Source organism: Salvelinus alpinus, chromosome 36 (genome assembly GCF_045679555.1).
Source record: "Salvelinus alpinus chromosome 36, SLU_Salpinus.1, whole genome shotgun sequence".
Lineage (NCBI taxonomy): Eukaryota > Metazoa > Chordata > Actinopteri > Salmoniformes > Salmonidae > Salvelinus > Salvelinus alpinus.
The window spans coordinates 1,236,907-1,252,374 of NC_092121.1; the positions used below are offsets into that span (position 1 = coordinate 1,236,907).

At 46.7% G+C, this 15,468-nt stretch overlaps 1 protein-coding gene across 1 annotated transcript in view; it reads right to left on the reverse strand.

The window, feature by feature from the left end:
• Window positions 1-12,239, reverse strand: part of LOC139565501 (chromodomain-helicase-DNA-binding protein Mi-2 homolog) — a 39,299-nt gene extending 27,060 nt beyond the window's left edge. The window contains exons 1-3 of the mRNA XM_071385901.1: window positions 11,991-12,239; window positions 11,675-11,861; window positions 3,878-3,993 (exon numbers count right to left, since the gene is read on the reverse strand). Of these exons, the coding sequence (XP_071242002.1) occupies window positions 3,878-3,993; window positions 11,675-11,818 (260 nt within the window). The 5' untranslated portion in view covers window positions 11,819-11,861; window positions 11,991-12,239. The remainder of the gene's footprint in view (window positions 1-3,877; window positions 3,994-11,674; window positions 11,862-11,990) is intronic.
• Window positions 12,240-15,468: the final 3,229 nt, after the last annotated feature.

Sequence of the window (15,468 nt, forward strand, 5' to 3'; positions counted from 1 at the left end):
AATGACTACAATCGTTTTCAAATCAAATCAAATTTTATTAGTCACATGCGCTGAATACAACGGGTGTAGACCTTACAGAAAAAAATACTTACTTATGAGCCTCTAACCAACAGTGTAGTTTCAAAAAAATACGGATAAGAATAAGAGATAAAAGTAACAAGTAATTTAAGAGTAAGAGTAAAAAATAACAATACATACATGGGGGTGCCGGGAACAAAGTCAATGTGCGGGGGCACCGGTTAGTTGAGGTAGTATGTACATTTAGGTAGAGTTAATTAAAGTGCCTATGCATAGATGACAACAGAGAGTGGCACATGCATCGGAGCTCCGGTATCAAACGCAACACTATAAAACACCAAATATTAATTCATATGCTTTAGGGGAGAGTGGGATAAGTTTTTTTACATTCAGCATCAGTCCGTCAAGGGAAGTATAGTATTCTTTCTAACAAAGATATCTACCGGTACATAAATTTCAGGATGTTGTGTATCCCCGGAAATAATCAGAATTCAGGAAAACATTACAATTTTGAAAACACAGCTAGTCCCAAAAAAGTGGTCTCTTGGCACAACTTATGAGGTAAGGTGAGCTGCAGAACAGGGTAAGTTAAGCCTCCTAAAAATGTCTACTGAATGAAATATTGCCACTACCTTTTTAAAACCATGTCTATCTTTATTTCCCAAACACAATTCACAATCACTTTTTGTCTTTTAATAATTTGAAGCATCTTTTAACACAGGCTTAACACCTAACAAACACTTTTTAAAAACACTTTTAACATAGGCCAGGCCCTATTGTTGCCTCATATGCCAGCAATAATGTCTTGCATTACACCTGGGAAGAAAATACTTCAAATTGCTCATCTTGCCATTGGCTCAACTTACCCGATGGGAAACATTTTGACTATATTAGCCCACACAGCTACAAGGATGCACTTTTATGCCAGGTTTAGGATCTCATATTGAAGCTTATAGAGACTCCAACTGATGTACAGAACAATCTTATAATGATCTACTTTGGTTCAGATAAAATAATCATGATACCTCTAACACAATAAATGTATTTGACTTGTTGAAAATCTGTTTTTTGGACATACCACTTCCTTCCTTCACAGACACCATCAGATGATGACCGCTTCCTAAATATTTGGTCAAACCTTGCACCAATCCTTTGTAATTACAGTAAAATACTAAGGAATTCAAACCCTCACCTCAATAAATGTAATTCATTCATCCAATCATTCATTCCTTTCGATGATGGTAGCATTTACAGTATAGGCCTAATACAGTACATTTTACAGTGTTGTACTGTGTCATTACACAGTACTTGCTATGATATTGTATTTATATTACAGTAGCTGTACTTTAATATTAAAAACAAAATTTTACTTGCCACCGAGCTGCCTATAAATTACTGTCAAATTCATGATGACCCTTTTAAAGTAAATTAAGGCACATAGCCTATTTAAAAAAGTTAAACATTTTAAACTAGGCAAGTCAGTTAAGAACACATTCTTATTTACAATGACTGCCTACAGGCCAAACCCAGGCGAGGCTGAGCCAATTGTGCTGCACTATGGGACTCCCAAACACGGCCAGTAGCCTGGAATCGAACCAGGCTGTCTGTAGCAATGCCTCAAGCACTGAGATCCAGTGCCTTAGTAGACCTCTGCGCCACTAGGGAGTCCATTTACTAGACCCTTTAAACATTAAACTAAATATGAAAACATTTCAACAATCTATTTGTTTTTTAAGCTGTTGAATACAGACTTCTGGTGTAAAAGTAGGTTTAAACCTTGGAGATGTATCCTTGTCTTGTGACCATTTTGAGAAATCTTAATGAAACTTCTCTGAATCATACTTCACCTTAATAATGCATAATATACGACTTATTTGTTGAGTACAGCGTTAATTTATTTAAAGCCTGTAAAGTAGGACCTACAAAAGTTTGTTTCGGTATTGTGACCGATGGGATTAAATTGAACCTTTGATTGGGCGGTTATGTCTATAGAAATTTGGCGGTCTCTACTGCGCTCACCTTGTACATGTTCTCCGGAATGAGGTGGTGGTCACGGAGCTGGTTAAGAAAAGTGTGTGGTTGCAGCATGCACGACATCTCTGTCCTACTACAGCGTAAAAACTGCAGTAACTGCTTATCTGTAAGAAAGGCCAGCGGATCCATTGGCGCCGATCGCAACTGTAGTTCACCTCTTCAATTCAGTTTTCTTTGTTGAAAAAAAATCCAATATTTACCAGGTCACTGAATATATTAACAGTTTAATAATTCATGAACAGGTTAAGATTGGGTTGCACGTATAGATTCATAAATGAAAGTATGATTGTAGGCTATTTACATTTCAATCCAGGCCCAGTGTCTAATGCTTCGTTCAGACGATAGACGCGCAAAAGCAATCGAGACGAAAATAGCCAACATTCCAGTTTGGACGATGGACGTAATCAAAAGGTTTTCAGTTGTAGGCCTACAACGTTGCTATTGTTATTTTCGAAAATAAAATAGATCTCCCGCCTGCACTGAAACCCACATCAAATGACGTTTGGAAAGTAAGAGTGCTCATGTGACCGGCTGGTCCCGGCCGCCATAGGCGAGACCACAAAATTGCCGCCCCTTATCAGAATAGTCCCAGTAAGCAAAATAACGTTAAAAGACGTCTACAATACGTATTTTCATGACGTTGAAGTTAGGTTCAAATCAAAATGTATTTGTCACGTGCGCCGAATACAACAGGTGTAGACCTTACAGTTAAATGCTTACTTACAAGCCCTTAACCAACAGTGCAGTTTTTAAGTAAAAAATAGGTATTTGGTAAACAATAGAGAAGTGAAGAAATAAAAAAAACAGTAAAAAATAACAGTAGCGAGGCTATATACAGGTGGTACCGGTACAGAGTGAATGTGCGGGTACACTGGTTAGTCGGGCTATTTCAGGTAATATATACATGTAGGATTAGTTAAAGTGACTATGCATAGATGATCAACAGAGTAGCAGCAGCATAAAAGAGGGGTTGGTGGGTGGACGACACAATGCATATTCCGGGTAGCCATTTCATTAGTGAATTTTAGGAGTGCTCATCTATGTGGTAGGCTAGCTCATCTATTTGTAAAACACAAAAAAAGACTGCAGGTCCGGACAAGAACAAAAAAAGAGGTCAAAAAGACGTTGGCCCGTGCTTACTGGGGTGTAGCCTACCATGTCGACAAGCAATGGAATTTTATGAATGCCCAACAAGCAATGGAATTTTATGAATGCCCATCGATGTGGTAGACCCACAAGCAGGCCTTTGCATTGGCTTTATTAGTCCGAAAGGGATATTTAATCTCTGAATATCAGCTACCCAAATTTATCAGGAGGAGTTATCCTGAGCCAATTTGCAATGTGTTGACACTGCGGGAAATGCAGAAGTATTTTCTTTTTCAATAAAAAAAAAATGATGTATACAAACTTGGAACCACTGAGCATGACAATTTAGCCCATGGGATGAAACTAATGGACAGCAGTTGTGAGTAGCCTGATTGTCCATTCCATATTGTCAATTTTACTTTTACCTGTCCTGTTTTTAGGACATGCTGTTTGTTAACCAGTTAAAGATAATGATAATAAAGATAATAATCCTATGTTTCACAGAATCGTGGCTGAATGATGACATGGATATTCAGCTAGCGGGATATACGCTGCACCAGCAAGATAGAACAGCACACTCCGGTTAGACGAGGGGGGGCGGTCTGTGCATATTTGTAATCAACAGCTGGTGCACAAAATCTAAGGAAGTCTCTAGATTTTGCTCGCCTGAAGTAGAGTATATTGTGATAAATTGCAGGCCACACTATACTATAGTTTTCAGCTATACTTTTCAGCTATACTGAACACACAGTTCCAGAACACCTTGATGCTGTCGGGCCTCTTTGCCTCCACCCAGTCCAACACCTGGTACACACCCTTCTCCCTCAGCTCCTTACTCCGAATCAAAATCAGCTTCTGCAGGAGGGGTCAAATACAAAACCATGGTCCAATTTGTGGGGGTTAACAAATTGTGGCTGGAGTAGAATGATAGACTCAATTCTCTAGAAGCAACTGCCATCCCAATCAGTTCATGTGACAGACAGGAATTCATGGACACGCGTCAGGCATTACTAATCAATGATCATCAACTCTAATGTCCACTCTTACAATTAACATTCAAAGATGTGTTATTTATATTGTTTGTACCCAGCTAGTAATAGGACAGTGAATGGTCTTAGTGTACACAGTACACTTTTAGAATTAGTGTTGACCCGATGAACCCTGGAGAACCTCAAGGAACCTCTAGCGGTCAAACCGGGTGTCACACCCTGGCCTTAGTTATCTTTGTTTTCATTATTATTTTAGTTAGGTCAGGGTGTGACATGGTGTATGTATGTGTTTTTGTAGTGTCTAGGGTGGTTGTAAGGTTAGGGGGTTTATTAGAGTAGTTGGGTTTATGTTTAGTATAGAAGTCTAGCTGTGTCTATGGTTGCCTGAAGGGTTCTCAATCAGAGACAGATGTCATTAATTGTCTCTGATTGGGAGCCATATTTAAGGCAGCCATAGGCACTAGGTTTTTGTGGGTAATTGTCTGTGTCTATGTTGCATGTTTGCACTTAGTCTTTTGATAGCTTCACGTTCGTCTGTTTGTTGTTTTGTTTCGTTGTCCTTCTTCCAATTAAAGAGAAGATGTATTTTCAACACGCTGCGCCTTGGTCCTCTCTCTCTCCCTTCGACGATCGTGACAGAATTACCCACCATTCTAGGACCAAGCGGCGTGTCAAGCGGCAACAGGACCCACCTACACAGGATTCATGGACATGGGAGGAGATATTGGATGGAAAGGGACCTTGGGCACAACCGGGAGAATATCGCCTCCCTCGTGAAGAGCTGGAGGCAGCGAAAGCCGAGAGGAGGCGATATGAGGAGGCAGCACGGAGGCAAGGCTGGAAGCCCGTGAGTACTACCCAAAAATTTCTTGGAGGGGGGCTAAGAGGTAGTGGGCCGAGGGCAGGTAGGAGACCTGCGCCCACTTCCCAGGCTAACCGTGGAGAGCGGGAGTACGGGCGGACACCGTGTTACGCAATAGAGCGCACGGTGTCTCCTGTACGTGTTCATAGCCCGGTGCGGGTTATTCCACCTCCCCGCACTGGTAGGGCTAGATTGGGCATTGAGCCAGGTGCCATGATGCCGGCTCAACGCGTCTGGTCTCCAGTGCGTCTCCTCGGGCCGGTATACATGGCACCAGCCTTACGCATGGTGTCCCCGGTTCGCCTACATAGCCCGGTGCGGGTTATTCCACCTCCCCGCACTGGTCGGGCGACGGGGAGCATTCAACCAGGTAAGGTTGGGCAGGCTCGGTGTTCAAGGGAACCAGTACGCCTGCACGGTCCGGTATTTCCGGCGCCACCTCCCCGCCCCAGTCCAGTACCACCAGTGCCTCCTCCACGCACTAGCCCTATGGTGCGTGTCTCCAGCCCTTTACCACCAGTGCCTAAACCACCCACCAAGCCTCCTGTGTGTCCCCAGAGTCCTGTGCGTCCTGTTGCTGCTCCCCGCACTAGCCCTGAGATGCGTGTCCCCAGTCCGGTACCACCAGTTCCGGCACCACGCACTAGGCCTAATGTGCGCTCCCAGGGTCCAGTATGCCCTGTTCCTTCTCCCTGCACTAGCCTGAAGGTGCGTGTCCTTAGCCCGGTGCCTCCAGTTCCGGCACCACGCACCAGGCCTACAGTGCGCCTCATCCGGCCAGAGCCATCCGTCTGCCTAGTGCCATCTGAGCCATCCGTCTCCCCAGCGCCATCTGAGCCATCCGTCTCCCCAGCGCCATCTGAGCCATCCGTCTCCCCAGCGCCATCTGAGCCATCCGTCTCCCCAGCGCCATCTGAGCCATCCGTCTGCCCAGTGCCGTCTGAGCCATCCGTCTGTCCCGAGCCATTAGAGCCGCTCGTCTGTCCCGAGCCGTCAGAGCCGTTAGTCAGTCAGGAGCCGCTAGAGCCATTCGTCAGTCAGGATCTGCCAGAGCCGCCAACCAGACAGGATCTGCCAGAGCCGCCAACCAGACAGGATCTGCCAGAGCCGCCAACCAGACAGGATCTGCCAGAGCCGCCAACCAGACAGGATCTGCCAGAGCCGCCAACCAGACAGGATCTGCCAGAGCCGTCAGCCAGCCATGAGCAGCCAGATCCGTCAGCCAGCCATGAGCAGCCAGATCCGTCAGCCAGCCATGAGCAGCCAGATCCGTCAGCCAGCCATGAGCAGCCAGATCCGTCAGCCAGCCATGAGCAGCCAGATCCGTCAGCCAGCCATGAGCCGTCCAGCCAGGATCCGCCAGAGCCGTCCAGCCAGGATCCGCCAGAGCCGTCATCCAGCCAGGATCCGTTCCTCAGTCCGGAGCTGCCGTCCCTCAGTCCGGAGCTGCCCCTTATCCTGGTGCTGCCACTTATCCTGGTGCTGCCCCTTATCCTGGTGCTGCCCCTTATCCTGGTGCTGCCCCTTAGTCCGGTGCTGTCCCTTAGTCCGGTGCTGTCCCTTAGTCCGGTGCTGCTCCTTAATCCAGTGGGGTTAAGTTGGCGGGTGGTCAGTTGGAGGAGGCTACGAAAGCGGGTAGTGACTATGGTGGGGTGGGGACCACGACCAGTACCAGAGCCGCCACCGTGGACAGACGCCCACCCAGACCCTCCCCTAGACTTTATGCTGGTGCGCCCGGAGTTCGCACCTTAAGGGGGGGGTTATGTCACACCCTGGCCTTAGTTATCTTTGTTTTCATTATTATTTTAGTTAGGTCAGGGTGTGACATGGTGTATGTATGTGTTTTTGTAGTGTCTAGGGTGGTTGTAAGGTTAGGGGGTTTATTAGAGTAGTTGGGTTTATGTTTAGTATAGAAGTCTAGCTGTGTCTATGGTTGCCTGAAGGGTTCTCAATCAGAGACAGATGTCATTAATTGTCTCTGATTGGGAGCCATATTTAAGGCAGCCATAGGCACTAGGTTTTTGTGGGTAATTGTCTGTGTCTATGTTGCATGTTTGCACTTAGTCTTTTGATAGCTTCACGTTCGTCTGTTTGTTGTTTTGTTTCGTTGTCCTTATTCCAATTAAAGAGAAGATGTATTTTCAACACGCTGCGCCTTGGTCCTCTCTCTCTCCCTTCGACGATCGTGACAGAATTACCCACCATTCTAGGACCAAGCGGCGTGTCAAGCGGCAACAGGACCCACCTACACAGGATTCATGGACATGGGAGGAGATATTGGATGGAAAGGGACCTTGGGCACAACCGGGAGAATATCGCCTCCCTCGTGAAGAGCTGGAGGCAGCGAAAGCCGAGAGGAGGCGATATGAGGAGGCAGCACGGAGGCAAGGCTGGAAGCCCGTGAGTACTACCCAAAAATTTATTGGAGGGGGGCTAAGAGGTAGTGGGCCGAGGGCAGGTAGGAGACCTGCGCCCACTTCCCAGGCTAACCGTGGAGAGCGGGAGTACGGGCGGACACCGTGTTATGCAATAGAGCGCACGGTGTCTCCTGTACGTGTTCATAGCCCGGTGCGGGTTATTCCACCTCCCCGCACTGGTAGGGCTAGATTGGGCATTGAGCCAGGTGCCATGATGCCGGCTCAACGCGTCTGGTCTCCAGTGCGTCTCCTCGGGCCGGTATACATGGCACCAGCCTTACGCATGGTGTCCCCGGTTCGCCTACATAGCCCGGTGCGGGTTATTCCACCTCCCCGCACTGGTCGGGCGACGAGGAGCATTCAACCAGGTAAGGTTGGGCAGGCTCGGTGTTCAAGGGAACCAGTACGCCTGCACGGTCCGGTATTTCCGGCGCCACCTCCCCGCCCCAGTCCAGTACCACCAGTGCCTCCTCCACGCACTAGCCCTATGGTGCGTGTCTCCAGCCCTTTACCACCAGTGCCTAAACCACCCACCAAGCCTCCTGTGTGTCCCCAGAGTCCTGTGCGTTCTGTTGCTGCTCCCCGCACTAGCCCTGAGATGCGTGTCCCCAGTCCGGTACCACCAGTTCCGGCACCACGCACTAGGCCTAATGTGCGCTCCCAGGGTCCAGTATGCCCTGTTCCTTCTCCCTGCACTAGCCTGAAGGTGCGTGTCCTTAGCCCGGTGCCTCCAGTTCCGGCACCACGCACCAGGCCTACAGTGCGCCTCATCCGGCCAGAGCCATCCGTCTGCCTAGTGCCATCTGAGCCATCCGTCTCCCCAGCGCCATCTGAGCCATCCGTCTCCCCAGCGCCATCTGAGCCATCCGTCTCCCCAGCGCCATCTGAGCCATCCGTCTCCCCAGCGCCATCTGAGCCATCCGTCTGCCCAGTGCCGTCTGAGCCATCCGTCTGTCCCGAGCCATTAGAGCCGCTCGTCTGTCCCGAGCCGTCAGAGCCGTTAGTCAGTCAGGAGCCGCTAGAGCCATTCGTCAGTCAGGATCTGCCAGAGCCGCCAACCAGACAGGATCTGCCAGAGCCGCCAACCAGACAGGATCTGCCAGAGCCGCCAACCAGACAGGATCTGCCAGAGCCGCCAACCAGACAGGATCTGCCAGAGCCGCCAACCAGACAGGATCTGCCAGAGCCGTCAGCCAGCCATGAGCAGCCAGATCCGTCAGCCAGCCATGAGCAGCCAGATCCGTCAGCCAGCCATGAGCAGCCAGATCCGTCAGCCAGCCATGAGCAGCCAGATCCGTCAGCCAGCCATGAGCAGCCAGATCCGTCAGCCAGCCATGAGCCGTCCAGCCAGGATCCGCCAGAGCCGTCCAGCCAGGATCCGCCAGAGCCGTCATCCAGCCAGGATCCGTTCCTCAGTCCGGAGCTGCCGTCCCTCAGTCCGGAGCTGCCCCTTATCCTGGTGCTGCCACTTATCCTGGTGCTGCCCCTTATCCTGGTGCTGCCCCTTATCCTGGTGCTGCCCCTTAGTCCGGTGCTGTCCCTTAGTCCGGTGCTGTCCCTTAGTCCGGTGCTGTCCCTTAGTCCGGTGCTGTCCCTTAGTCCGGTGCTGCTCCTTAATCCAGTGGGGTTAAGTTGGCGGGTGGTCAGTTGGAGGAGGCTACGAAAGCGGGTAGTGACTATGGTGGGGTGGGGACCACGACCAGTACCAGAGCCGCCACCGTGGACAGACGCCCACCCAGACCCTCCCCTAGACTTTATGCTGGTGCGCCCGGAGTTCGCACCTTAAGGGGGGGGTTATGTCACACCCTGGCCTTAGTTATCTTTGTTTTCATTATTATTTTAGTTAGGTCAGGGTGTGACATGGTGTATGTATGTGTTTTTGTAGTGTCTAGGGTGGTTGTAAGGTTAGGGGGTTTATTAGAGTAGTTGGGTTTATGTTTAGTATAGAAGTCTAGCTGTGTCTATGGTTGCCTGAAGGGTTCTCAATCAGAGACAGATGTCATTAATTGTCTCTGATTGGGAGCCATATTTAAGGCAGCCATAGGCACTAGGTTTTTGTGGGTAATTGTCTGTGTCTATGTTGCATGTTTGCACTTAGTCTTTTGATAGCTTCACGTTCGTCTGTTTGTTGTTTTGTTTCGTTGTCCTTCTTCCAATTAAAGAGAAGATGTATTTTCAACACGCTGCGCCTTGGTCCACTCTCTCTCCCTTCGACGATCGTGACACCGGGAAATGACTACAATCGTTTTCAAATCAAATCAAATTTTATTAGTCACATGCGCCGAATACAACGGGTGTAGACCTTACAGAAAAAAATACTTACTTATGAGCCTCTAACCAACAGTGTAGTTTCAAAAAAATACGGATAAGAATAAGAGATAAAAGTAACAAGTAATTTAAGAGTAAGAGTAAAAAATAACAATACATACATGGGGGTGCCGGGAACAAAGTCAATGTGCGGGGGCACCGGTTAGTTGAGGTAGTATGTACATTTAGGTAGAGTTAATTAAAGTGCCTATGCATAGATGACAACAGAGAGTGGCACATGCATCGGAGCTCCGGTATCAAACGCAACACTATAAAACACCAAATATTAATTAATATGCTTTAGGGGAGAGTGGGATAAGTTTTTTTACATTCAGCATCAGTCCGTCAAGGGAAGTATAGTATTCTTTCTAACAAAGATATCTACCGGTACATAAATTTCAGGATGTTGTGTATCCCCGGAAATAATCAGAATTCAGGAAAACATTACAATTTTGAAAACACAGCTAGTCCCAAAAAAGTGGTCTCTTGGCACAACTTATGAGGTAAGGTGAGCTGCAGAACAGGGTAAGTTAAGCCTCCTAAAAATGTCTACTGAATGAAATATTGCCACTACCTTTTTAAAACCATGTCTATCTTTATTTCCCAAACACAATTCACAATCACTTTTTGTCTTTTAATAATTTGAAGCATCTTTTAACACAGGCTTAACACCTAACAAACACTTTTTAAAAACACTTTTAACATAGGCCAGGCCCTATTGTTGCCTCATATGCCAGCAATAATGTCTTGCATTACACCTGGGAAGAAAATACTTCAAATTGCTCATCTTGCCATTGGCTCAACTTACCCGATGGGAAACATTTTGACTATATTAGCCCACACAGCTACAAGGATGCACTTTTATGCCAGGTTTAGGATCTCATATTGAAGCTTATAGAGACTCCAACTGATGTACAGAACAATCTTATAATGATCTACTTTGGTTCAGATAAAATAATCATGATACCTCTAACACAATAAATGTATTTGACTTGTTGAAAATCTGTTTTTTGGACATACCACTTCCTTCCTTCACAGACACCATCAGATGATGACCGCTTCCTAAATATTTGGTCAAACCTTGCACCAATCCTTTGTAATTACAGTAAAATACTAAGGAATTCAAACCCTCACCTCAATAAATGTAATTCATTCATCCAATCATTCATTCCTTTCGATGATGGTAGCATTTACAGTATAGGCCTAATACAGTACATTTTACAGTGTTGTACTGTGTCATTACACAGTACTTGCTATGATATTGTATTTATATTACAGTAGCTGTACTTTAATATTAAAAACAAAATTTTACTTGCCACCGAGCTGCCTATAAATTACTGTCAAATTCATGATGACCCTTTTAAAGTAAATTAAGGCACATAGCCTATTTAAAAAAGTTAAACATTTTAAACTAGGCAAGTCAGTTAAGAACACATTCTTATTTACAATGACTGCCTACAGGCCAAACCCAGGCGAGGCTGAGCCAATTGTGCTGCACTATGGGACTCCCAAACACGGCCAGTAGCCTGGAATCGAACCAGGCTGTCTGTAGCAATGCCTCAAGCACTGAGATCCAGTGCCTTAGTAGACCTCTGCGCCACTAGGGAGTCCATTTACTAGACCCTTTAAACATTAAACTAAATATGAAAACATTTCAACAATCTATTTGTTTTTTAAGCTGTTGAATACAGACTTCTGGTGTAAAAGTAGGTTTAAACCTTGGAGATGTATCCTTGTCTTGTGACCATTTTGAGAAATCTTAATGAAACTTCTCTGAATCATACTTCACCTTAATAATGCATAATATACGACTTATTTGTTGAGTACAGCGTTAATTTATTTAAAGCCTGTAAAGTAGGACCTACAAAAGTTTGTTTCGGTATTGTGACCGATGGGATTAAATTGAACCTTTGATTGGGCGGTTATGTCTATAGAAATTTGGCGGTCTCTACTGCGCTCACCTTGTACATGTTCTCCGGAATGAGGTGGTGGTCACGGAGCTGGTTAAGAAAAGTGTGTGGTTGCAGCATGCACGACATCTCTGTCCTACTACAGCGTAAAAACTGCAGTAACTGCTTATCTGTAAGAAAGGCCAGCGGATCCATTGGCGCCGATCGCAACTGTAGTTCACCTCTTCAATTCAGTTTTCTTTGTTGAAAAAAAATCCAATATTTACCAGGTCACTGAATATATTAACAGTTTAATAATTCATGAACAGGTTAAGATTGGGTTGCACGTATAGATTCATAAATGAAAGTATGATTGTAGGCTATTTACATTTCAATCCAGGCCCAGTGTCTAATGCTTCGTTCAGACGATAGACGCGCAAAAGCAATCGAGACGAAAATAGCCAACATTCCAGTTTGGACGATGGACGTAATCAAAAGGTTTTCAGTTGTAGGCCTACAACGTTGCTATTGTTATTTTCGAAAATAAAATAGATCTCCCGCCTGCACTGAAACCCACATCAAATGACGTTTGGAAAGTAAGAGTGCTCATGTGACCGGCTGGTCCCGGCCGCCATAGGCGAGACCACAAAATTGCCGCCCCTTATCAGAATAGTCCCAGTAAGCAAAATAACGTTAAAAGACGTCTACAATACGTATTTTCATGACGTTGAAGTTAGGTTCAAATCAAAATGTATTTGTCACGTGCGCCGAATACAACAGGTGTAGACCTTACAGTTAAATGCTTACTTACAAGCCCTTAACCAACAGTGCAGTTTTTAAGTAAAAAATAGGTATTTGGTAAACAATAGAGAAGTGAAGAAATAAAAAAAAACAGTAAAAAATAACAGTAGCGAGGCTATATACAGGTGGTACCGGTACAGAGTCAATGTGCGGGTACACTGGTTAGTCGGGCTATTTCAGGTAATATATACATGTAGGATTAGTTAAAGTGACTATGCATAGATGATCAACAGAGTAGCAGCAGCATAAAAGAGGGGTTGGTGGGTGGACGACACAATGCATATTCCGGGTAGCCATTTCATTAGTGAATTTTAGGAGTGCTCATCTATGTGGTAGGCTAGCTCATCTATTTGTAAAACACAAAAAAAGACTGCAGGTCCGGACAAGAACAAAAAAAGAGGTCAAAAAGACGTTGGCCCGTGCTTACTGGGGTGTAGCCTACCATGTCGACAAGCAATGGAATTTTATGAATGCCCAACAAGCAATGGAATTTTATGAATGCCCATCGATGTGGTAGACCCACAAGCAGGCCTTTGCATTGGCTTTATTAGTCCGAAAGGGATATTTAATCTCTGAATATCAGCTACCCAAATTTATCAGGAGGAGTTATCCTGAGCCAATTTGCAATGTGTTGACACTGCGGGAAATGCAGAAGTATTTTCTTTTTCAATAAAAAAAAAATGATGTATACAAACTTGGAACCACTGAGCATGACAATTTAGCCCATGGGATGAAACTAATGGACAGCAGTTGTGAGTAGCCTGATTGTCCATTCCATATTGTCAATTTTACTTTTACCTGTCCTGTTTTTAGGACATGCTGTTTGTTAACCAGTTAAAGATAATGATAATAAAGATAATAATCCTATGTTTCACAGAATCGTGGCTGAATGATGACATGGATATTCAGCTAGCGGGATATACGCTGCACCAGCAAGATAGAACAGCACACTCCGGTTAGACGAGGGGGGGCGGTCTGTGCATATTTGTAATCAACAGCTGGTGCACAAAATCTAAGGAAGTCTCTAGATTTTGCTCGCCTGAAGTAGAGTATATTGTGATAAATTGCAGGCCACACTATACTATAGTTTTCAGCTATACTTTTCAGCTATACTGAACACACAGTTCCAGAACACCTTGATGCTGTCGGGCCTCTTTGCCTCCACCCAGTCCAACACCTGGTACACACCCTTCTCCCTCAGCTCCTTACTCCGAATCAAAATCAGCTTCTGCAGGAGGGGTCAAATACAAAACCATGGTCCAATTTGTGGGGGTTAACAAATTGTGGCTGGAGTAGAATGATAGACTCAATTCTCTAGAAGCAACTGCCATCCCAATCAGTTCATGTGACAGACAGGAATTCATGGACACGCGTCAGGCATTACTAATCAATGATCATCAACTCTAATGTCCACTCTTACAATTAACATTCAAAGATGTGTTATTTATATTGTTTGTACCCAGCTAGTAATAGGACAGTGAATGGTCTTAGTGTACACAGTACACTTTTAGAATTAGTGTTGACCCGATGAACCCTGGAGAACCTCAAGGAACCTCTAGCGGTCAAACCGGGTGTCACACCCTGGCCTTAGTTATCTTTGTTTTCATTATTATTTTAGTTAGGTCAGGGTGTGACATGGTGTATGTATGTGTTTTTGTAGTGTCTAGGGTGGTTGTAAGGTTAGGGGGTTTATTAGAGTAGTTGGGTTTATGTTTAGTATAGAAGTCTAGCTGTGTCTATGGTTGCCTGAAGGGTTCTCAATCAGAGACAGATGTCATTAATTGTCTCTGATTGGGAGCCATATTTAAGGCAGCCATAGGCACTAGGTTTTTGTGGGTAATTGTCTGTGTCTATGTTGCATGTTTGCACTTAGTCTTTTGATAGCTTCACGTTCGTCTGTTTGTTGTTTTGTTTCGTTGTCCTTCTTCCAATTAAAGAGAAGATGTATTTTCAACACGCTGCGCCTTGGTCCTCTCTCTCTCCCTTCGACGATCGTGACAGAATTACCCACCATTCTAGGACCAAGCGGCGTGTCAAGCGGCAACAGGACCCACCTACACAGGATTCATGGACATGGGAGGAGATATTGGATGGAAAGGGACCTTGGGCACAACCGGGAGAATATCGCCTCCCTCGTGAAGAGCTGGAGGCAGCGAAAGCCGAGAGGAGGCGATATGAGGAGGCAGCACGGAGGCAAGGCTGGAAGCCCGTGAGTACTACCCAAAAATTTCTTGGAGGGGGGCTAAGAGGTAGTGGGCCGAGGGCAGGTAGGAGACCTGCGCCCACTTCCCAGGCTAACCGTGGAGAGCGGGAGTACGGGCGGACACCGTGTTACGCAATAGAGCGCACGGTGTCTCCTGTACGTGTTCATAGCCCGGTGCGGGTTATTCCACCTCCCCGCACTGGTAGGGCTAGATTGGGCATTGAGCCAGGTGCCATGATGCCGGCTCAACGCGTCTGGTCTCCAGTGCGTCTCCTCGGGCCGGTATACATGGCACCAGCCTTACGCATGGTGTCCCCGGTTCGCCTACATAGCCCGGTGCGGGTTATTCCACCTCCCCGCACTGGTCGGGCGACGGGGAGCATTCAACCAGGTAAGGTTGGGCAGGCTCGGTGTTCAAGGGAACCAGTACGCCTGCACGGTCCGGTATTTCCGGCGCCACCTCCCCGCCCCAGTCCAGTACCACCAGTGCCTCCTCCACGCACTAGCCCTATGGTGCGTGTCTCCAGCCCTTTACCACCAGTGCCTAAACCACCCACCAAGCCTCCTGTGTGTCCCCAGAGTCCTGTGCGTCCTGTTGCTGCTCCCCGCACTAGCCCTGAGATGCGTGTCCCCAGTCCGGTACCACCAGTTCCGGCACCACGCACTAGGCCTAATGTGCGCTCCCAGGGTCCAGTATGCCCTGTTCCTTCTCCCTGCACTAGCCTGAAGGTGCGTGTCCTTAGCCCGGTGCCTCCAGTTCCGGCACCACGCACCAGGCCTACAGTGCGCCTCATCCGGCCAGAGCCATCCGTCTGCCTAGTGCCATCTGAGCCATCCGTCTCCCCAGCGCCATCTGAGCCAT